Raw genomic sequence first — 22,808 nt, forward strand, 5'->3', positions numbered from 1 at the left:
TTGCCCTGTTCTTCCGATGGCACTAGACTGAAAAAATGAGCTCCAGAAGTAAAACAGCCTTGGGTATATCCTGCCTTGTTGGCCTGCTGCCTCCAAACTTTCCTGTTTTCTCTTCCTTCCCCGGAGCTCCTTTCATCAGTCCCGGGCAAAACTCAGAACATAGCAGGGATGGAAACCGTGCAAACTTCTCATGGGACCGTATCGAGAGACTGCATATGTAGTCAGCCCGCTGCTTTCCTTCATCTCCAGCTCCCTCTGAAAGATCACCAGGATGAGTGGGGCTGTGGATGGAGTGATTGTAGGGTATGGTGGTATACAAGGTGCTGGCATTCGTGTGCTTTTTCCTTGGCAGGCCGAAAGGATATTGTCCTCCTGGGAGCCCCTTCTGCAGATGCTTCCTTGCAGTATGAAAGAAGGTTGGAATGAATAAGGGAACAGCTTCCAGCAGACTGCTCTTCAAGTTACCAACACTTTGAGGTTTTGAGGTGGTGTTGGGCTTCTGCCCAACCCAGCTGTCTCTCTTCTGCCTGTATCTTTTGCAAGAATGTGTTGTTTTATCCATAAGCGACTGTATCAAATATATCTTTATCTAAGGAAAGGCCTTTTTATTTGAATACCTTCCCAAAGTGTTACTGAAGGATTCCATTTCAGGTAGGATTGTTTTCATCCTTGTGCTGCACGGGAAGTTAGGTGCGCCAGCAGTGCAAAAGACTGACAGTAGCGTAAGAGATTAGAGACTAAGACTGCTTGTGAAACAGGTGTTGTGGGTCTGGGAGAAAAATTAAGGGAAACAGACAGAAAAAAACACATTTGTGAATACATAGGGCTTCCTTTATCACACTGCATCGGTTCCCTTGATTTATATTCACAATTGCTATTGCTGCCTTTCCATTTGTCTTTTAAAAGTTTCATAAAGTCCATATAAATTGTAATAAATGTCTGTTAAAATGTTTTGACTGCATTTCTGAGCCCCTGCTCTGCTGTGGCTGACCTTAATAAGAACTGAAAGCCTTCACCATCTGCTGGCACCTCAAAGGGGGACAACCCTATTTCCTGAAGCATGACTCCATTTAGTAAATGCCTAGAGGCTTAGCAGAGCAAATGTATTTTTCACATGTTAAAGGATCACCCAATTTTAACTGTTAGAAAAGTTTTGGTACCAGCAATCCCTTTGCAGCTGGAGGCAAAAAGGAGATTTTCTTGGTTGTTAGCAGAGAGAGCCCATCCTGTGGACAAAGCCTCTTTCCAAATCTGCACAAGTTCTGATTCTTTTCTCACCTAACTGGTAAGCTGCAATAGCCACTTGGAAGGTCAATAAGCCTTTCTTCTACCTGAATGGAGAATTTTTATGGATAAATGCTTCATGCTGAAAATCAACCTCCTGGTCTGCGTGGGATTTGTAGCCCTGGCTGCACTTAAGAGGAGAAGAGGGAAGACGTTTCTTCCCTGGTGTCTTAGGAACAAGGTGTTTTCCTTCTGCTACATTCAGGGGAAAGGCTTGCATTCAGTGTCTTGTTAGTACCATATCGTGCTTTTCTGTAGGTTTTGGAGGAAGTCAGTTTCCAGAGGTCTTTTGCAGTCTTCTCCCTTCAACTATATCTATTCAAAAAATATGAGGGTGGTTTAGCTTTTTTCTTTTTTTATTTGGAACGGGTTCATAATGAGGAATCATCTATATAGGACACTTTTTGGAGACTGAAAACAGAGTTTTGATACTTGTCTTATAAAACAAGGTCTCAATTGTCCTGTCAGCAGAAAGCAGCAGCAGGATATTAAATAATTGAAAGCAAGACTGAAAGTGGAATCACTCCCTTCTATTTGACATTTCTGCATAATTCCTCATCCTTCAATTAACCGTGGATAAGATGACTGGTGCCCAAACTGTTTATTTTTTTGTGTCTTTTAGGCACTACCATTGACTTTTTTTTAGGCTTTTCTGTATGTCTTTTGCCATAGCAGCAGCAGTGAACATAATGTCCTGCATGAAAGTGTATTTGAAGAGAGTGAAAATAAGTGTTTTATGATACCAGAGAAAAAAAAGAAAGCAGGTTGGAAACTCGAAAAACAGCCTTGACTGGAATGCACAGAAAGGCCTAATTGTTCAACTGACTTTGAAGAACATTTCATCTGATTGTAGAAAGTTGCAGTTCCAGGAGGTCTGTGTATAACGAACTGGCAAGCCTTTTTGTCTGAGTGAAGAATCAGATGGGAGCAAACGTCTGCATGAGCTGTTGCTGCATCAGGTGATGCAACTCTTACCTTGGCCACGGGATGGGCAGAAGTGTTGACACCAAATGGGCCAAGGTGTGCTTGTGTGCTGCAGCATGAGGAGATGCTCTGGTTTTGATAATCCTGAAGATGGAGGTGTCTTCCTCAGATAACCTTATCTAGAAAGGGATTTAGGAACAGGAACCTGGAGAAAGTGTGCATGAAAAAGCTCCAACTTTTTGTTAAACTAAAATGTCCCAGCTTTGATTGCCAAAACTTCTAGACTTTTACTTCTAGTTTACGTCTGAGTTTGAAAAATAGTCGTTAAGGTGGAGCAGTTTTAAGTGTAATTGATAAATTCTAAACAATAGATTTAGGGGCTCAAGCTGCTGTGTGTAAGTCAGTATAATGCTCCCCAGTTTGTCCTATCTCATGAGGCGTAAGAGCAGAAACAGTAACTACGAGGGCAGACTGAAACATGCTGTGAAGCTGAAAAATGGGGATTTACATATTGCCCGTGATTGCATCTGCTCTGCTCTAGGTACTGCTGCTTTAGGGATACCTTCTATTTAACGTATGAAGACCTACTCAAAAGTAAACAAGGAGGAGTATCCAGTACTACATTCTGTATTTAGCATGTAGAAGATTAGACCCATATTTGGGGAGGTGGAGACGTACCAGTGAGTGCATCTGAGCTCAGTTAAATGATAGTGTCCTTAGTGTAGGTGGTTAAAAATGGCCTGAAACGAATCACCGGTGGCTGGTGCTGCTCTGCATATCTGTTTTGTAGCTGTTACTGAATCACACCCTTTAGTCTTGGCTATGTATGTTCACAAAACAGTGTTTTTAAAGCAGTTTGACAAATAATTTCCTTTCTGGATTTTTGCTTTTTGTTACCAAAGTAACATAAGCTTTTTAATTTTTTTTTATTCCTGGAGACCCACAGCTAACAGTTTATAAAATAGCCCAAGCTTATTAAAATTAGTAAGTACAACCCTTTTTTATGGTTTCAGTAATAAAAAACAGATTGTGTGACTTCTGTGGACCCTTGATAACACACATAGTACACATGAATTGGGCACTCATTCACATTTTGCCTTCACATATCACATGCAGTAAAGTATGTCTGAGTAAAAAAAAAAAAAAAAAGGTAAATAGATACTGAAATAGTCAATGTTCTCAAAACTTAATCCTTGTAACCTCTCAAAGTTCTTACTGACTGTAGTGTTTGTACTGAATTTGAAACTGCATTTTGCAGGGTAGAGATACAGAAGCCATATTCAGTAATGCCTTTTTTTGATGTTCCTTGTTTATTCAGCACCGTACTTACTTGTATCTGGAATTTGACCTCAGAGCTGCATGGTCTGAGGTTTGCAAAGGCAAGAAGAAGTAAGACAGGACAGAAAATATCATGCAGCATTACTGAAAGAAAAAGGAAAAAGCGGAAAGCAGGCAAGATGGGTTTGTCTGCTCTAGGAACTAGTCATCTGCATTACAAGTTCTTACCTTAATGTGGAAGATCAGGCTAGAATTCTAGTCGTCACTCTCTGATCCAGGCTCTGAAAGAGTTATGGGAGTAAAAGTTAGTCACTTCGACCTCCTGACCTCATGCTTCATCAGGAGTTTCTTGAAATGATGGATAAAACTAAAACACTATTGTTCTTGTTAATGGGGCGAAATATTTACTTCACTTAGATTTATAACTGATACCTAGTTTTCACAGACTACTTTTGCAATTTGCTTGATAACTTTAATAAATTGACTTTTTTTTTTTTTTAAAGCAGCATTAGTGCAGCAGTAAATTAACTTTCTAGCCTCACACAAATCAGTCATTTGCATTTCATGTTTCATACCTGACTAAATTGCTAATGTCTATAATTGCTTTTCCTTTGGGAGATTTTAACATGGTGTTATTTTGCAAAAAGATGTAGAACCAATTGAAAAGAATGAGCCTGTTGTAAGTATTGCTAGCTTTGGCATTTCAGTACTTTGAAATGGCACTTCCTAGATTTTGATCAACAGAGCATTTCCATTCAGAGAAAAATACATCAATTTGCTGTTTCTTCTCTTTGGTTAAGAAAAACAGTAACTATCTAAGGAGATCTCTGCATTTCACCTTAGTTTTGACAAAATTTTCTATTATCTTGGAGAGCCTTTTATATAGGGACAGTCTTTGTTATCTGTGTTGATAGCTTGCCAGTAGCATTGAGACCCATGTAGCAAAGGACAAGTGAGTGCAGCCAAGCTGACCCTGGTGAAAGGCCAAGTGCTTTGCAAAGCTCATTTATGTGCTCCTTACAACGTAAATTAGCAAACTGTGTAAGCTGATATTTGTGGAAATGGAAATCATTAAGGTTGAACCAAGCTGTCCAATATCTATCCACTTTCTCAGGATCATGTGAGTTATCAGAGTTCATTACCTTTAGTCTAGTCTAGAGCTATGTAATTATTATTCTGTACTGTTTCTGAAAATGACCCACAGAAGAAAACAGATCCATGGGTAGAGAAACTACAGCCAACGGCGCAGAAAGCAGCCCACAGGAAAGTCTCTGTATGAGAATGCATATCTCTAAAATCAGTGAAGATGATGAAAAAAATAAGCTTATACTTAGTAAATACAGCAGAGAAGAGTCAGAAGGGGTCTGTGAGGTGACCTGGAGTACCCTTCTGCTGGAATTTGACGGGTGCCGCGTGGGCGGTGCGGTCTTAGGATTCATGCTGGGTGTGTGTTAGGGCTTGAGATACTTCATGTCTTAGAACATTAGAGATGTGATGTCGGTATTGGAGCACCTCAAATGGCTTTGTCTTCCATGGCGTTGAATGCTCTGTGAAGTGAAACGCATTGCATGACTTGGGCTTTCTCAAGAAGAGGCAAAAGCACAAATTTGCAGGTCTGCAAACACACGTCCAGGTAAGCGGCAGAACAGACAGACACTCATTGATGTGATAACACATATATCAGTGACAAGAGTGTGTTTGAATCACATCATCATTCCTTCTGAGCCTCCCTAGACAGAGCCAGCAGGCGCAGCGGCCTGTAATGGGGTGCAGGAGGAGAGCTGCCAGATGAGAGCTGGGGTGGGAGGGAAATGGCAGTGTGGGACCTGGTCAGCTCACTCATGACTGCTGTGTGGGCAGGTGGACCACACAGATCCCTCAGCATTGCTTGCTGCAGTAATTTGTGTGTTACTGTGCATCTGGGATGCTGGTACCTGCTGATAGCTCTGTGGTATCATTCCTGGCTAATGTGTACAGGCAGCAGATAGACAAATATTGCTGGTGTGCGCTGTAACAGGCGTGTGCTGCTGACCTCAGGTGTCCCCATTTCTGTTCTCCAGATCATGAGATGTTAATATTATGGTTTTCTTTTCATTTTCTTCGTAGTTTTGGAGTATTCAGCACTTGATTTGGAGCTCTTATTTTTCCTTCTTTGAAAGCTATCAAATGTCCTTGCTTTTTGTTTTCCTTTCCACTTCTTGAAGGAAGCTATGACTCTCATGTAATGCCATGACTCCAGGAGTGGGGAAAACACCAAATTTACAGCAAGCACTGTCAACCTCGCACATACAAAATTTACTGGCGCAATGGGCCTGAGCATCTGTTGTCATACACCCACTTCAGGCTGCTTTCACAGAAGTGAATTTTGCCATTGCAAATAGCCTTTCACCATAAAATAGGTACTAGCATAGAGCTGTATTTGCCACAAAGATAAAAACTTGTGCTCAGTAAATATTTCCACAGAGATATGCTGTGCTCAGGGAGATGCCTGACTGTGCTGAGCGTGTTCCACGCATACTTTTCAGTTTTTAATAACTGATATTTTAAAACCACAATTCCTTCTTTAAGGACAAAGCATTTTGCATGCCAGTTTTGCGCCGTTAAAATGAATCTGTGTAGGCTTTCCAAGAACAAAAAATAGAGACACATTTTTCCACGTAAAATCAAAGTTTGTTTTTTCTTTTCGCTTTCATATAACTCTTAAGGAGTTCCATTGATTTTTTTCTTAGGCTTTTTGAAAGGGGGGAAAAAGAAACCCAACATTTGGATTAAAACCAAGCATGAGAAATTTCAGCATAAAGGAATTTTCCTATGTATGTTTATAGAGGAGACTTTTAGCTTAATTTTAGTCCTGCGCAATGACCCAGTAATATATTGCCATCTTCTTTTCTTCTGTGCAAATTCAACAGACTATTGGTTAGCTCTGTGGCTCTTCTGAATGTGTTTTGCTCCTTACAGCGATGCATCAATGACAGTGTTGAGAGCTTCTGTTCTGCAGAGAAGGATGCAGAAATTGTGGGAAGATTCTGCTCTCACATCAGATGCAGACATAGACATAGAGTAGTTCTAAGCTGCATACGTTTTAAATGTGGTTGCAGATTTCTGTGGGAACATCAGTTCATTTTTACAGTCCAGCCTGGTAGGTCACAGGCATCGCCAAGAGACTCTCACCAGCAGCCGAGGCCTCCAATTGCACCAAGCTGTGGGGTTTAGAGACACGCCTGTTTTGGTTCAAACTTACTATTCCTGTTTGGCATGGCACTGAATGATTATCTCATTTTTAAAAACAGATATGAAAGATGTGCATGATTCTGATCCAAATTCATGCAGCTCAATTCTCTGTCCTCTGTCTTTATTTCTTCATTTACTTTATTAATGGACTGTTCAGAGATAATGATCTCTTCCTCTTATTCCTACTTCCTACTTCTGTACTAAATTGCAAAATGGTCAGTTGTGCATGGCTTTTGTCTATGCAGTTTTTCACAGGAAAGCATTAAATTAGGTTAGTAAACTTAAAATGATGTTTACATTATCAGATTACATAGAGTGCCCTGGATGTGTTTAAATGAAGAACATAACATGTATTTATTGAAAATTAGTTTATTAACCACAGGCAGAACTCCACTTTTAGTTAAGGAAATTAGTGTATTGTTTCTGGTCAGCTTGACATTGGTGTTTTAGTATGCATGTTATCACAGAATCACAGAATTGAAGGGGTTGGAAGGGACCCTGAAAGATCATTGGGTCCAACCCTGCTGCCAAAGCAGGTTCCTTACAGCAGGCTGCCCAGGTAGGCATCCAGACGGGCCTTGAACATCTCCAGAGAAGGAGACTCCACAACCTCCCTGGGCAGCCTGTTCCAGTGCTCTGTCACCCTCACCATGAAGAAGTTCTTTCGCATGTTGGTGCGGAACTTCCTGTGCTCCATTTTGTGGCCATTGCCCCTAGTCCTGTCCCCACAAACCACTGAAAAGAGGTTGGCCAAGTCCATCTGTCCCCCCCACCTCAGGTATTTATACACATTGATGAGATCCCCTCTCAGTCTTAATTTCTCCAGGCTGAACAGACCCAGGTCTCTCAGCCTTTCCTCATAAGGAAGATGCTCCAGGCCCCCTATCATCTTTAAATCTTAATTATCTTAATTTCTTATTCCTAAATCATGTCCATTGTTTGCAAGAGGATAGTAAATATTCCCATGTTTTCATCTTGGTTTTGAGTTTTCATCCTGATATTCAGTCGAACAATCACAGAATTTTTCACAGAATTTCTAGGTTGGAAGAGACCTCAAGATCATCAAGTCCAAACAGAACAAGTAATATTTTTCCTTGTAGCTGCAGAAGATGTTTTTGCTTTTGAAAAACTACTATTAAATGATTAACTGAATAATTCAGCTTGTCATGATACCTGAGCGGCAGGTACTGTTTGAGTATTTAATTTGATTCAAAAGCATCTCCAATATTTTAAAAGAAATGCCATCTTACTCTATGAACTATCTTAATTAAAAAATCTTACCCTTCTCTTTGCTGTCTGTTTAGTAGCCTTCAAGAACTGAGAGCAAAATGATGCAAGAGCTCTTGTTTTAATTCTGAAATGCACTGCGAGGAGTTCTGCAAAGATAAGACTTGATATAACAGTGATTTTTATATCACATTGACCGTTGAAATAGGAAACGTTGCTTGTTGAATTCCTGTTGCTATACGAGAAATAGCTCAAAGGAGGCAGTCCTGAAGAAGCCAGCAAGTGTGGATGTGTTGCCTCCCAGCCTGCCTAGAGCCCAGGAAGCCTCGGATGGGTATGTGGGGACTGGAGGCCCATCCATGGTGCGAACGCATTTCATGTGCAAACCTCCTCCTTCCCTCCCTCTGTAGGCACCCAGCTATTGTATCAATAACATCTGTTTCTCAAAATGTACAGAGCACTGCCATATTACTTTTTTCCAGCATTCTTCTAATGTGTAGTATTTTTTTATATGCCAAGTATGTTGAGGCCATAAATACTTTAACATGCAGAAGATGTGCAGCAAGAGAAATATGTCCTTTTGGATGGCTTTCCCCCTTCCCTGCCAGCCCCGCGAGACGGACCTCGGCAGGGGCCTGGATCCCCTGACATGCCCGAGGGGTGGGCTCTGCCAGAGCACGGGTGGCAGCCTGAGCTCCGTGCCACCCGCTGCAAGTCCCTGGGGCAGCCCAGCCCGTGCCCTCACCAAGGTAGGAAACTTACTGGGCTGTGCTGCTGCATCGCCTGGGCTTGCTAATTCCTTTGGAGACTGCCTCGATCTGTCTGTCTTGCTCCGCTCACAACCACTGCATGCGGTGGCAGTGTATTTATAGTGGTATTGTCACAACCTCGGTACGTCATGTTTTCACCTGCACCAGCAAATGTTTGATGGAAAGACCTGCTCAATCAGCATGGAGGAGTGAGGCTGTGGATCTAGCTAACATATCAGATCAATGCCGTACATTGCAGTACAGTAATATGGATCAGTCAGTCTAAATTATTGAGGAATGTCATAAATAGAATAAAAGGTGTGATATTTGATTGCTCTCACTTTATTTTGATACAGAGCTATGTTGATCTATGCAAGCAGTGACTAGAGGTAAAATAAATGGAAAAAGAGCAAGAAGTAGGTAGGTAGGTATTAGGGAGATCCCAGTAGCATTATGAAGAGAAGGGGAGCTATATGCTATTTTGCCAAATGTATTTTGTGCATAAGTAATGGGACTCGTGTATGTATTAAGTTACTTAACTCCAACTATCCACACAAGTCTCACCAAATTGAGATTTATGACTTGTGCTGTAAGGGTGTTAGGAGACCGTGACTACAAAACAATGATACTTTGGGAAGGGAAAAAAGGCTTTATCCACAAAATCTTTTATCTAGCAGGAATATGCATCTGTGTGGTCAGAAATGTATCTGTAGGCATTCTGCCACAGATTTTAGCCCTTGCAGATGATGGACATGCTTTTTTAGTATCAGTCGTATGTGATTCTGTGCTAGTTTAATAGATGAAGCCATGGTGCTATACAAATGTGCTTTTATTTGCCTGTCCTCTTTAGTGATAGTATTTATTCTGATATTATTTTTTAAAAATTGCTATTACTGTTTTACTTGTATGGTACATTCTTTAGCTAAAATTTGTATCCCTTTTTCCTATGGTGTCAAGACTTGGCTGTGTCTATCAGTGATATGCAGCTATTCCAGCAAGGATTAGTGGCTTGTCCTCCTGTGTTTATTTAGTAGGTGTGATACGTGTTGTGATTTTTTGTACAGCACCTATGATTAGTTAAATCACCTCGCTGAGCTTGTCCCATCAAAAGTTGGTGTCAGGAGTGGCCTGCTTGTACTGCAGCGCCTCATGCCCGCTGCTTTTTGTCTCTGCTTTTGTCAGGAGCTGGTTGGCCTTTCCCCATGGTCAGCGGTGCATGGCTGAGGTGTGATGGGCCAAGCAGACAGAAGGGACTTTTGCAAAAAAGCTAAGGCCAGCCATCAGCACCACATCTACCAGAAGGATTTGTCAGAATCCCAGCCCAATTCCTGCCTCCTTGCAGGAATCCAGAGTCATGCCCACTGACAGAAGCCAGGGGAAGTGAGTCAATTCACAAGCCAGGGGAATTATCCTGCCACGTTGTGCATGTAGCCCTGATGTATCTACGTGAACGGTTGCACCTTTTTGTGTTTATGTCCTTAAGTTTCTCAAAATGTGATCCTCCCCAGCCTGTCTCCATGCCTGGGCATATGGGTCCCTGTCTGCACAGCAAGGGGTGAACGTGGGCCTGTCAGGTTTGCAGGTTAGCTGGTCTGCCCAAATTTTGAGATCAGGTGCCTGTCCGCAGCAGAGGCTCAAAGAAGACACCACCAGCCACGTACCACGAGGCAACCGCCTGTACTCGTAACGCTGAGCTAGCACGAGGTAATGTGGTGTGATGTGTTTTGCTGTGCACTCTTACCAAAATGGATGTGTTTGTGGTGCACGAAGACATTCTGGAAAATAACACTTCAGTTAGTACTTGTGAACTGAAGAGGGACGTCATTGGGTGAACTGTGCAACTTGAGAAATTTCTAGAAAATGTCACTCTTCTTACCTTAAATGTTCTTAAAGAAACCTGGAGGATCAGTTGATTCTTGACAAAATCTGCATGTCATGTGGCATGAGAAATAATATCCGCACAGTGCATTGAAGAGCTACACATGTAGGAAACTTATAATCAATTCCCACCTACCGTAGCTCTGTTTTGGTGGAGGCAGGCAAAGGGAAATGTGCTGCAGGCAAAGCATCCTTCTTTGCTTTTATTTTTCTTCCAATAAATCAACCAGTGTTCAGTGCGGCTCCAAAAAGTTTTCGTCTTTGGATTAAAAAAGCGAGCAGCAGGTAGCTGTGACGCAGGTTTTGCACAGTCATTGAACTGAACACACCTTAAACTAACAGAGAGGGTGAAAGGTAGCAGTGTTTTTGCGCTGAATCTGTGTTTTTAGACGAGGCAGCACCTTTTTTATAAAAGCATGTTTATATCGACTCCTTAAGAAGTTTAGACTGGAGGGCTGTCTCCAGAAACTGCCCCCCTCCCCTTTTGCCAAGTCCCATATGTTTGTCTTGGCAGGATGCAGTGTCTGCTTGGCGGGTGCTGGGATATTAAATTGAGGGAACACAGAGCTCTTGATGCTTTTCAATAGGGCTTCTATTTAGTTAGCGGCAGGATAGAGCTGTCAGCCACCTGCGATTGTCCAACCGGGAAAAAGGGAGAAATAAAAGGGGTGGGGGGAGAGCCCTGGAAACATTTTCCAAGTTTTTGGATACAGTAGTCAGAAGAAAGCATTTTTAAGGTAGCAGCTTTGTGTTGGTTCACTTTTCATTGAGTTCCATATGTGCAACTGTTCTGAGTCCTTCTGCTGTGGTTCTGGCTTCATCAGCATCGGTGGTAGGTGAAACAAACGAGGACGCTAGCTCAAACTACTTGGGTTGGCACAAGCAGCACTCATTTAACTTATCATGTGTGGAGAATGTGTTAAGAGATTTTGTTAAGAGCCGAACAAGCAATTTGTGGCTCGAAGTGAGAATAGATCCAGATGTTCCAATTCTGACACTTATGAATGCTGTGCGTATTTCTGCGTTTCGTTTCTAGGGCATGTGCACGGTGATGGATTCATTTGTTTTACTGCGTAGGAAACCGAAGTGTCGGGTTTCCAGCTTGGTTACTCTTAGGTGATGCTGGTGGAAGGCAAACTAGACTTGGCACATGCAGTGTCCCTTTTTGCTAGATAGCAACATTGTTGGCACTCGTACAAGAGAATGATACTCATCTTCTCTCAGACAAATAAAGCCTCCTTCCTACCCCATCAAATGCTCTGAAGGAAAAAATTAAAAGATTTGGAGAAATCTCTTGAGGGAATGGGGAAGGAGTAATTTTTTTGTATTTTTGCACGCTTGAGCAGTATGTCAACATTTGTCTTTATTCTTTCTTTGGCTTGCTTTTTGTTGGTGTCTTATTTCTCTCTCATTCAATGAGAGGATGTCTGAAGAGTCTGTTTGCCCGTACTGTTCTACTTGAAGAAATGCCTTGTTTTTGGAGGTAAGACGCAAGCAAGGTGAGACAGGAGGGCTGATATGTAGCATTGACTTGATACTTTGCCTAAGAGGTTGTGTATTTGTCATGCGAAAGAAGAGTTTCCTTCCCCTGTTTTTAAGGACAGATGTCAGAATGATGGAGGAACTGCCTCCTAAGCAGGTTTGTCAGCTCTTGAAGACAAGCTGCACACTTGATAGCTGTCACGCAAGCTTGCCAAACAGTGAAGTATGTACTTAGGCAGTTCTATAAATATTTGGGCCCTACTCTCCTGACCTTGGGTAGTTAATAGTCCCTTTGCTCCCACTCAGATGACAATTGATCTGAACAGTTGTGGGCTCCAAAGGTCCTATCATACTTTTTACAGACAACACATATCAATGTGTTTCCTGATGTCCCCACTACTATCTTCACGTTGGATTTAGATCTTATTCTTTTAATCAAACAGGTGAGTCATCCTCCTTAGCATGGTCTCCCAAAAAACAGGGGAAGCTGATTGTGCAGGCAATTTTCCCCTTTCCCACTGAATTCTTAGCTGTCCTTGGGCTGGAAGGTAACTGTCCTGTGAGAGCTGTTACCTTCTCATTTCCACTTCCCTCCCAGACAGAGTCCAACTGAGTAGCTTCTTGTCATTACTCCATATTTGCAACTGTAAGCTAGTGAAGGGTCCAAAGTTTTCCTCCAGAAGGAAGGTGACTTTTGCATCCTCAGATCCCTGTGCTTGATCTTTTTCTTCATGGTCTGAGCATTTCTTATTGAGGACTGTTACCGCAGCCTGACTTCATACAGGCAGCCTCCTTCTGCTGAGCAACTCCAGCCTGCTTTTTAATCTGCTTCTTTTATTATTGACAGCCCACTCCATTTAGAGATGAAAGCAGAGCCTTGAACATGATGGTAAAATTCAATTTTGTAAGCTTTTAATCTCTCCTCTTTGAAATCTTCACACTACGAACACAGTATGTGGTATTTCTAAGTTGCTCTTTATATTACGGAAGAGTATAAGTATCCTAAGCTGGATAAAAGATGCCTGTAATACAAATGAAGATTGTTATGTAGCAAAACGCAGTGAAGCTCTATTGATCATGTATCCCTCATGGTGCACTGTAATCAATTATATATTGGATGACTGACTTTTTTAGATCACAAAGTTTTCTGCCTCGGGTACAGATAAAGTAGGTCTGCAATGTGTATTCAGCTGGAGCAGTTGCCATTTTGCTAAAAGCCTATATAATAGTGGTGAGAAAGCTACACTGAGTAGGTAAACATTTGGTTTTAGGATACCAGGAAGGATTTTATCTCTCTGTTCACTGTATTCAGTATAGTGCAAAGTTCTGGGTCTTCATGAAAGCAGTTGAAAGCAGACAATAAAGCATTTAATCAAGGAGTGTGAGCTCATACAGAAGAATACGAAGCTAGTCAGCATTGCATGGCTTGTGTTTGTATACTCAGTATCATCACAAGAGAGTGGCATTTGAAGTTTATCCGCTGAAGACCCACTTTAGCACCAAGTGCAGCACTGAACAGGTATTTGCACCCAGTCTCCAGAGCTAACTCTAATCTATTAGACCTGGTGTATCCAATACAGTGCAGTGCTGTTTGTCCTCAACTGGTAAAAAAACTTTGACTAAAGATGTAATCCCAATTAACTGCCAGAAGAATATTTACATATTGCTCCTAGCTTCCAGTAGGGAGAGGATAAAGGACAAAATAATAATAATAAAAATATAATAAAAATAGAGGTTTTAAGTCTGGAACAAGCCTGGAGACAAAAGAGTTGGTCAGAAAAGTCTGAATGGAGCACAGAGAGCAGGTATAGTGTGAGAAATACTCTGTTCTTGAGAGGGACATTTAAGAATGTGATCTTTTCTTTCTCACCTAAGTAAAAAACAAAAAAAAAAAAGAGAGAGAGAAAGAAAAGAGGGAGAGGGGGAGAGAGAATCCTAATGCGAACAGCCTTTCAAAGCAGCTTGACAATATCAGTGCTCTTACTCTACACTTGACTCCCACGCATGCTGCATTGGTCTGGGAGCAGCCATGTCACAATCTGTAAATACTTCAATATTGTATTTCTGGCTTGCTTAAGGCAGCCTTATGTGTTCAGTTCCCTCACTGTTCAAATCTGGCCTGGGAGAAATGGCTGCTAATTAATGCCTCTGTTCCCCAGAGTATCATGTCAACATTTTAAAAATTACTTTTGCTTAGTACAAAGGCACTAGGGGCAAGTTAAGAACATAAATGGTATATTACCTTTGCTGTGGCAGATTCATTATGTCTTAGAAAAAATGCATGCAACTCCAGGGTTTTCAAAATACAGATAACAGCTGAAATCTAATACTGTGGAGGTAAGTGGATACATAGATGAAAATAACAGTAAAACCACAAAAACATGAGGATGAAAGCATTCTTCACTGAAAGTGATCAATATATTATGTATTCACTGGCCTTAAAGTCAATGGAAAAATAGTTAAACTGGTTTGAATTCAGCTACAGTTCATTGTAGCTGAATTCATTTTCTACTTAAAAGTATGTAGTGTTAGTGATACCAAAGTGGGCGGCACAAAAACCCCTGAGGCTGAAAGTATGTAGTGCTCCTGGCGATCACGATGCTGGTGTCCAGATGTCTTCCTCAAGAGCAGAACAGGAAGATGTCCGTGTTACTGGCTTCAGTTTCCAGTACCAACTCATTTACAAACAGCGTTGGGAAATGCGTCCTGAACCTTTACAGCCCAAACTGAAAAACAGAAGACTTCTCCCAGTTGTATCCTTTATTTGTTTATTTATTTATTTGTTTGTTTGTTTGTTTTTTCTCTCTAACTTTGAGCCCTTCTGATTGAAACCCAAAGCTTGCAGGTTTATGTCCTTCAGGGGTCAGCTGTCTCTGCTGAGCATGGCCGGATGGGAATGCTGCCAATAGCTGCTCTAGCTGGAGACTTGTAGAGAAAAAGCAAGAGTGAACTCTTTCCCAGGAGGGGTTTATATGACACTCGGTCACTGAAACCTCTGCTCACGCTCTCAGTGATCAATACACCGGTGTTTTCTGATGAGCAGCACAGTACGGTCACCCTGCTCCCCTCTAAGTGCTCCTTGCTGCTTAGGTTAAGTGCTGCGGCCTCTCTAAGGAAACGGAGTTGGAAGGAGCATGCAGGCAGGCCAGCGCTGCATAGCTGTGGTTGTGTTTGCCCTGCTGCTACCACGGAACTGCTCACCTCCTGCAGCACGGGTATTGCACCAGGCCTGGGCTCCTGCTTAGAAAGCTCCTGGGTTGCTCTAGGGAAGAGGCACCGCGTTGTGTTTTGCTTTCCCTGCTCTTTCCCTTGGAGCCCACGGTGGCCACTGCTGTATGAAATCCAGGAAAATCTGTGAACTGGTGCTTGACTGTCCTGGAGCCCGACTCCTTGTACTGACCTCCCTTCATTCACATTCCCAGTTCACCAAAAGCTCTGCACTTCAAATACCATTAGCAAGAAAGCAGTACGTGCTGAAGCAGTTAGAAGATCCGATGGAGGCTGGTAGCACAGTATGCCTACTTGGATCTGCTCTAAAGATGGACTCCTTGAATCATTTCAGTTGTTTGGTGTTTCCCAGTAAAGATTCTGTGCTCTTTCCAAGCATTTATACGCAGGTGGTTGTAATACTTGTTTTCTATTGACAGTGTGCCTGTAGTGTATTTGGTGTAGATCAGCATCTACACCAGGTCAGGTATCCTTCCATGCTAGACAGTGTAGCAACACAGCATGTGAAGGCAACTCCTGCTTGGAAGAGCTTACAGATTTCAGTGAGAGGTGGCAGGGAACCAATGCAGGTAGGGCAGGAGGTGGGAACAATGAGACGCTATTGATGAGTGCAGCAATAGAGGTCTTAGCACTACTTTTAACATAACAGCACTATTTTTAACATAATTTTTGTCCTACTTTTTTAATGGGCAGTTAAGCAAATGAGTGTTTTGTAGGGGGATTTGCATGAGAAAATAAAAGCTGTGGCTTTCATTTTTGGAAACACCATTTCTCCAGTAGGTGAAGACAATTAGAAGGAAAAAAAAAGAACCAACTTGCAAACAGAGGTGGGCAGTGGAGACTGGCATCAAGAAGTGAGTGTCAAGAAGTGGCACCAAGAACTGACCTCTAGGTATTTACCCTGCAATGATAGGTAGGATGGGGATACTGTCACAGGTTTATTTTGTAAAATAAATGCACTGTAGGTTTCTAGGTTTTAACAACTCAAATCATTTCCTACTCTCTGGCAACGCTCAGGAACGAGTATTAGGAGCACTTGATTTGATAATGGCCAATACTGTGACTCGGCTGCCTTGCTGAACAAATGCTTTCACTTTCTGACATTTGAGGGTGGGCTTTTCAAAACACACCTGAGAATTAAATGACTTGCCCTCCTTGCAAACCACTAGAAATGGGGCATTTAACTTCCTAAAATACTTTTGAAAATCCCACCCGTAATGTTTACTCAAATATTGAAGTTAAATGTATCCATTCTTAAGGGTCACTCTACAGTTCTCTGTTGTACTGCTCTGAATGAATGGTTCTTTCCTCTCTTGCAGCTAATACCCTATGCATATTTATACAGAATCATGTTCCCCCTTAAATGCTGTTGATTTTGGCTCAGCGACTCCTTATTTAACCTGCCTTTGTGGGCTAGTTTCTCAAGGCTTTATATCATTTGTAATTCCCTTATTATTATCATCTGTGTCTTTTTGCATTTGAAAAAAAATCCCCCAGTTTTCCAGGTTTTGTTTTATCAGGATCTTCCAGTAAGAACACGTCCTGTGCTGTCCTCTGGGAAATCCTCCTGGGTGGGCTGCCTGTGCCACACTGGATTTGGCCTTGCTCCCAAGCACCTTTTATTACGAACTCAGATGGGACCTGCTCCTGCATCTGCTTAATTCGGCATAAAGGCTTTCCCTCGGTTCGCTATGCACCATTACTTCTGGACTGGGGAGGGCGGTGAGAAGAGTTGCAGGGATGATGTGGGTTACTGGTCAGGAGCCGGCTGTAGACAAAATTATAGATATTAGGCAGCAGTGGGGGTGCAGGAGAAGGTGCTAAACAGAACTTGAGCCCGTTTCCCCTGTGGGACCTTTCAGTGGAGGGGTATTTGCTGCCCTTTTAAAAGCGGGAGAAGTGAGTCTGGAAAGGGCTGAGAAATTAATCCACTTCCCCAAGTCTCGGTCAGGGTTGAAGTAGTGCTGAGAACAGGCGGGTTTATTTCCAGGCCTTCTCAGTCCCTGTGCCACAAAGGCTTCTTTTTGCTTTTGGTAGCTTTGTTGTGTTCTTGTTTAGACTAGTGAGGACAGTTCTAGATAAACTTCACAGAAACACAGATTTCCAACTGCATCCTTTGGTTGATGGAAATGTTGAACATTACTAATTTGTAAGAAAAAGTAGTAAAATTAATAGCATTCCAAGATTTCAGACTGTGCTTTCCTGTATTGCTCCATAAATGTGCTTTTGTGGAAAAAAAAATTCCACTACATACTTCTTTCTTGAAAATCCACCACAATCTTTTCTCCAAGTGAGCCTTTAAAAATATGTGCTCTAAACACCTGCTTGCTTTTCTGGCTGGTGGGGAAGAAAATGCTGGGTTGACAGTAGAGTTTACAGTGAAGATTCACTTGGAAATGTAATACCTGCTTATGCCCCTCTTTCTCCATTCATTTGGAAAACTTAAAACTCTTTATTGATGAAATTTTGGAGAAAAAAATGGAATGGAAAGAAAGCTGGATTTTGCATTCACACTTCAGTGTAGGCTGTTAAAATGGACCAAAACTGTTCCTGTTGGTTCTACATTTCATTTTCCAATGAAAGGAAAAAAAAGGTTATTTATAAAAATGTGTTGGCTGTTGGAGTGTGCTGTGTAACATAATGCCATGATAGTAATTTTAACTCCTGTGTACTCAGTGTCAGACGGAGCGTGTTAGTATTTATACTGTTTGTTGTAGTAGTAAAACACAGCAAGGGTGAGTATCTCAAAACTGGGTAAATTCTGTAGTCAAAAGTAGATGAAAAAACATATTGAACTTTCACACAAGTGATAAAAAATCAAGCCTGCAAATGAAGCAGAGTATAAAACAAGGCTGAGAAGTGTGGAAGGGATGAGGAAGAAAGTCAGTGAGTTATGTTGTTGAATAAAAAACAAATGTGTTCCTGTTAATGTAACTTTTTTTTTTTTTTTTTTAAATCCACATTCAGTTTTCCTTCCTCAGCCCTTTAGGTTTGGCCCTCTGACGACAAAGCCACAATTGCCTGCTTTCCACTGTAATTCCTCCTTTCTCTCTGGGGACTGTGGGGAACACCGTTCTTCCAAAAAGCACAACGCAGCATGTGGTAAATGGTCTGTGCATGCTGCCTTCAGCCTCTGTGAGCCATTTGACGCTGTGTATTTTTAATTAACTTCTCTGCTGTGCCAGGGGGAGGTTGTGACTTGTACTGGAGGTCAGGTCATTGGCCTTGCTCTGGATCTGTGGGAGTTATCGTTCTCTAGGAAACCCACGTTGCTGGTGACCAGTCTGAAATCCGGCCTTTTAGCTCCATTTGCAAATTTTGCAGAGCAATTGCATCATGTTCATTTGTGCTTGTGGGCCTGAATCTCCTCAAAGAATTTCCAGTCCACTGAAATTAACGGAGTTATCCTCTTCCATGAGACTGAACAACAGGTAGAGATAAGCAGTCTGTCTGCATAAATACTCATCTCTAACAACTGGTTAAAAAAAAAAGAAAGTCTAGAAGAAACCTCTACCCTTTGATTGAAGTGGCATCTAGTGAGGAAAAGGGGCACGACCTGATCCTGTGTGTGATTCCAGATGTGTGCCAAGGTAAAAGAGACTGTGCTGCATCTTCTACAGAAAATCGTGTACTGCAGCAATTGTGCAAGATAACAAGCAGCCCTGTTCTTTGTAGATTTAGATGCTAGTCTCCTCTGCCAGATGCCTTTGGGAAAGGGATCTTTGTGCATGCTGTTAATCTCAAAGTATATACTTCTTCAATCTGCATTTTTTTCTCATGAACCATGATTAGTTTAGCAGGGTTAGATGAAATAGGTTGTTCACTTGGAGTACTTCTTTTATTAATTAGTAATTAGACTTGTAAAATAGCCACTGTTTCTATCTGATATTAATACAGCAGGGTTACCAGTATCTGTGAAATCAGTAGGAGTCGTTTCAGTAGAAGATAATGACTTGCAGCTTAAGGGGAGGGGGGTGTATGCAATGTCTTAGGTCTGTCAGAGTGTTTTATGGAGAGCTGTAAAAATGGAAACTGTACTTGATGCTTGCAGATTATCCTTATATTCCTTTCACAGAAAGGCACACCCATTCTCGAAAATATAATTGTGGGCTCTGCAGATTTAACACAGACGACAAGTATATACATTAAAGCTGGAAAGTGAAGCCAATCTTCACTTCCTCACCAAGGACTTCAGATAGAACTACATTCAACTCATAGGCAGCAGCTTCATAGAGCACTTTTTTCCTTCTTTTCTCCCTTTTTTTTTTTTTTTTTTAACCAAAAAGTCTTTATGCCAAGATAAGGTCTTACATCAGTAACATAGCAACTGTGCATACAAAACTTAGTTCTGCTTAGAGAAATGCCAAGCAAATAAGCCATTAACATGCTAAGGAGCCTTGTTAATTCCCAGTCTAATTATGTGTACTTACATGAAAAACTGACTTGTGATGCTAACCTGAGTTATTTCTACCAAAGATCTCACTTCTCATTGCTATTCATGTAATGAAAAGAAAGGGAAAATATGGCATTTAGATTTATGCAGTTTAGCTAATATTTGAAGAAGTTTATTGACTGAAAAAGTACACCGATGTAAGAAAAGGCGTGGAGCATGGAAAGCTTGTGGTGCAATACCCTTTGTGCCATTTTGAATACCTTGATTAAAATATTCATTTTAATCACTGTTATATACTTTCATAATTCTGTCTACTTATGTCTGATAAATTATGTAAGTTTGTGCAGAAAATGCCTCTGGCACCCTGCAGTCCCACTCTGCCCTCAATGCCACCTCCTCTGCCCCTCAGCAGGGAACAGCTAAAATGGACAGGGACAGGGCTGCAGAATCGTCTCTTCATGTCCACTCCCTTGACAAAGGGACAGGCACACACATCAAGAGGATCTGGTGGAAATCGAGGAGAGGTGCCCTGAGAGCCATCCTCATATCATCTCCTTGTGAGGAGAACAGCATTGTATAAAAATAAAGCCAGATGGGTAATTGTCGGTAATTGCTCTGCTGCATTTTATAGTCAGGTTCATGTTTTGTAAGTTAATACCTTTGAAATCATCTTGCAGATTGCTCAAAATGTGTATCCCATTGGTGTTTTCCACTGTATTTCTTCAAATGCTATGTACCTGATTTTCACCTTTTGGGATGTTCCCGCTTTTACTGGCTGTGTCGGAATGAGTGCAGTCGTACTGCTCTTCAAGACAGGTTCAGAGTTGAAGGCCTTTACTAAGGGTTTCCTAAGTGACTGTTTCCTTGAGCGTGTTGCCAGATTTCCTTCTCCGTTATTTACTGTGATTTATATTCAAATACTGAAAAGAAATTTTCCCTCCTGAGCTTGAGTCTCTTTTCCCTTAGACTGGATTTAGGCAGGTGTGACTACTCTGTAATTGTGGTAATCACCAGGATCAATCTGCCTTCTCTGTAAACCTGTTGCACAGCTTTTTCAGGCGGAAGACATAAAAAGAAAATAGTCTGAAGGATCATTCATGGCTACATGGTTACAGGACCTAGCAATATGTGTTTAAGTAGGAAACCATATGGCTTCTACTGATTTTAATTAAGTAAAATGAAGGGTCTGAGCCATGAGAGGTTCAGAATACCTCCGAGTTCAGGATTTGCAGCACACAGTGCTCAGCATACTGTGCATGGGTTACAAATTAACTGTGTATAATGTGCAAGTGATAAACTCCTATGTGACTTTGGTCTTGGTTGTGTTTTTGAAGGGGTAATGTCTCTCATACCCATACAAGATTTTAACTTAATGCCTCTGAACATGGGCCTCAGGCAGATGAACAGCATCAGAATGCAGAGGATATCGCCTCTGGTCAGGAGTCCAGAGGAACTACCAAAGTTCCCAGCAGTAATTTGATTCTTACAGTACAGGAATATGCTGAGTGTTTTATACTTCACCCCTCTTGAGATTTGTTTTTAAAGCATCAGGCCAGGCCTTTGGGCTCTCAAATGACCTATGTGTGTGCTTTCTCTCTTCCTCACCAGGCTGGAATGATAAGAACTGATAAGGATGAATACTTCATTGAGCCTTTGGAAAGAGGAAAACAAATGGAAGAGGAAAAGGGAAGAATCCATATGGTGTACAGGCGATCAGCTGTAGTGCAGCACACCGCTGATATGCTCCCCGATGTCCACAGAGAAGGTACAGTACACCTGTGTGCTTGTTTACAAATCCCTTCCAGGTAACTGTAGCCTACTGTAGCTTTTGAAAGAGGCAGTTTTGACCGAGCTGTTTGAAAAGACAGTGTTTAAATATTTTGGTGAAATATAACATCAGTGTCAGGTACACAGTTCCTCTGCCAAGAGCAGCACTTGTGCATGCATCTAGAAGGTCAGAACCTAACCATGTGGTGTTCTCTTCAAGAAATGCTGCAAAATGCTTGTTTTTTTTTGGTTTTTTTCTTTGCTCCTTAAGCCAAAGGCAAAGTTTGTACAGATTTCAGCTGAAACTAGTCTGAGCTCTGCCTAATTTGTTATGGTGTTGTGGGACATGACGTGTTAATAGAAATGCTCACATGACTTCAATATTCTAAGTTGTTATTAAGGCTTGCTTGTCTGTACAACTTCTGTTTAAAATCTGGGTCTTATTTATTTCCAAGCATAGCTAAATCGTGCCAGTGACTGATAACTGTTTTCCTACTACTACTGGCTGCAATTAATACCATTTGAAAGCAATTGTCTTGATCAAATATATCCTTTGACATATCCAAGAGTTCTGCTGGGTCTTAAAGGTCATATGGTTGATCCACCTGAGAATAATTACCATGTGGTTCAATCCATTCCATTGCATGTTTTTTCCTTCCTTTTTAATTTTCTACAAATCCTTACAAGCCATTGCGTTGCGTAGTAAACGTAGAATTTTTTGATGCTATGGATTAAAGAGCAGCTCCTCTCCCTTTCAGTAGTTTACCTTCTTTCAGCATCTCTCAGCTTCTCAGATTCCTCTTTGTACTTCCTTGCGTTCATATGTTCTTGCAACTTAAAAGGGTTTGAGAACAAATACAACACCAGAATTAGAACTCGATACAAACATTAAACGGAGAGGAGTGAGCCCTTCCTCATCATCAGTCCTTAGGGACTTAAATTATTTGGTGTGTTTTTGCAGTCCTGCTTCTGAAAAAGAGGTAGGAATTGCCAGCCATTTCAAATAAAATCCTGTAACATTTCTGTTACCTTATCAGAAGGCAAGACCACGCTGTTGACAGCGGTATGGCATGGCAATATCACAGCAGGCCCGGAGACCAGCAGCAGTCTGTACCATGCAGGCTAATCAACCTAGCTTTTCTCCGAGCTCTGTGCTGTCAAAGGTACTTTGCCTTTGGTACCCAAATGAGGTCATTCAAATGTTGCTCATGCACCTCTGTCATATGATTGACTGAACAATGCCAAAAAAGCTTTTACAATGACAATGGGTTCAGTGCTACGTTTCTACCTTGAAACCACCTTGTCGGTTAGGCTTGCAGAGTCAGACCGGTCACACCACAGTATGTTTTTGATGATGGAGCTTCTGG

At 41.6% G+C, this 22,808-nt stretch overlaps 1 protein-coding gene across 9 annotated transcripts in view; it reads left to right on the forward strand.

Annotated features, from left to right (window-relative positions):
- The window catches only part of ADAMTS3 (ADAM metallopeptidase with thrombospondin type 1 motif 3), a 158,338-nt gene that overhangs the window by 55,022 nt on the left and 80,508 nt on the right, over positions 1-22,808 (forward strand). For all 9 annotated transcript variants that reach the window (XM_072037577.1, XM_072037576.1, XM_027457034.3 and 6 more), the window contains one exon: positions 21,283-21,439. In XM_072037577.1, the coding sequence (XP_071893678.1) occupies positions 21,283-21,439 (157 nt within the window). The remainder of the gene's footprint in view (positions 1-21,282; positions 21,440-22,808) is intronic.

The sequence above is a fragment of the Anas platyrhynchos genome, chromosome 4 (genome assembly GCF_047663525.1).
Source record: "Anas platyrhynchos isolate ZD024472 breed Pekin duck chromosome 4, IASCAAS_PekinDuck_T2T, whole genome shotgun sequence".
NCBI lineage: Eukaryota > Metazoa > Chordata > Aves > Anseriformes > Anatidae > Anas > Anas platyrhynchos.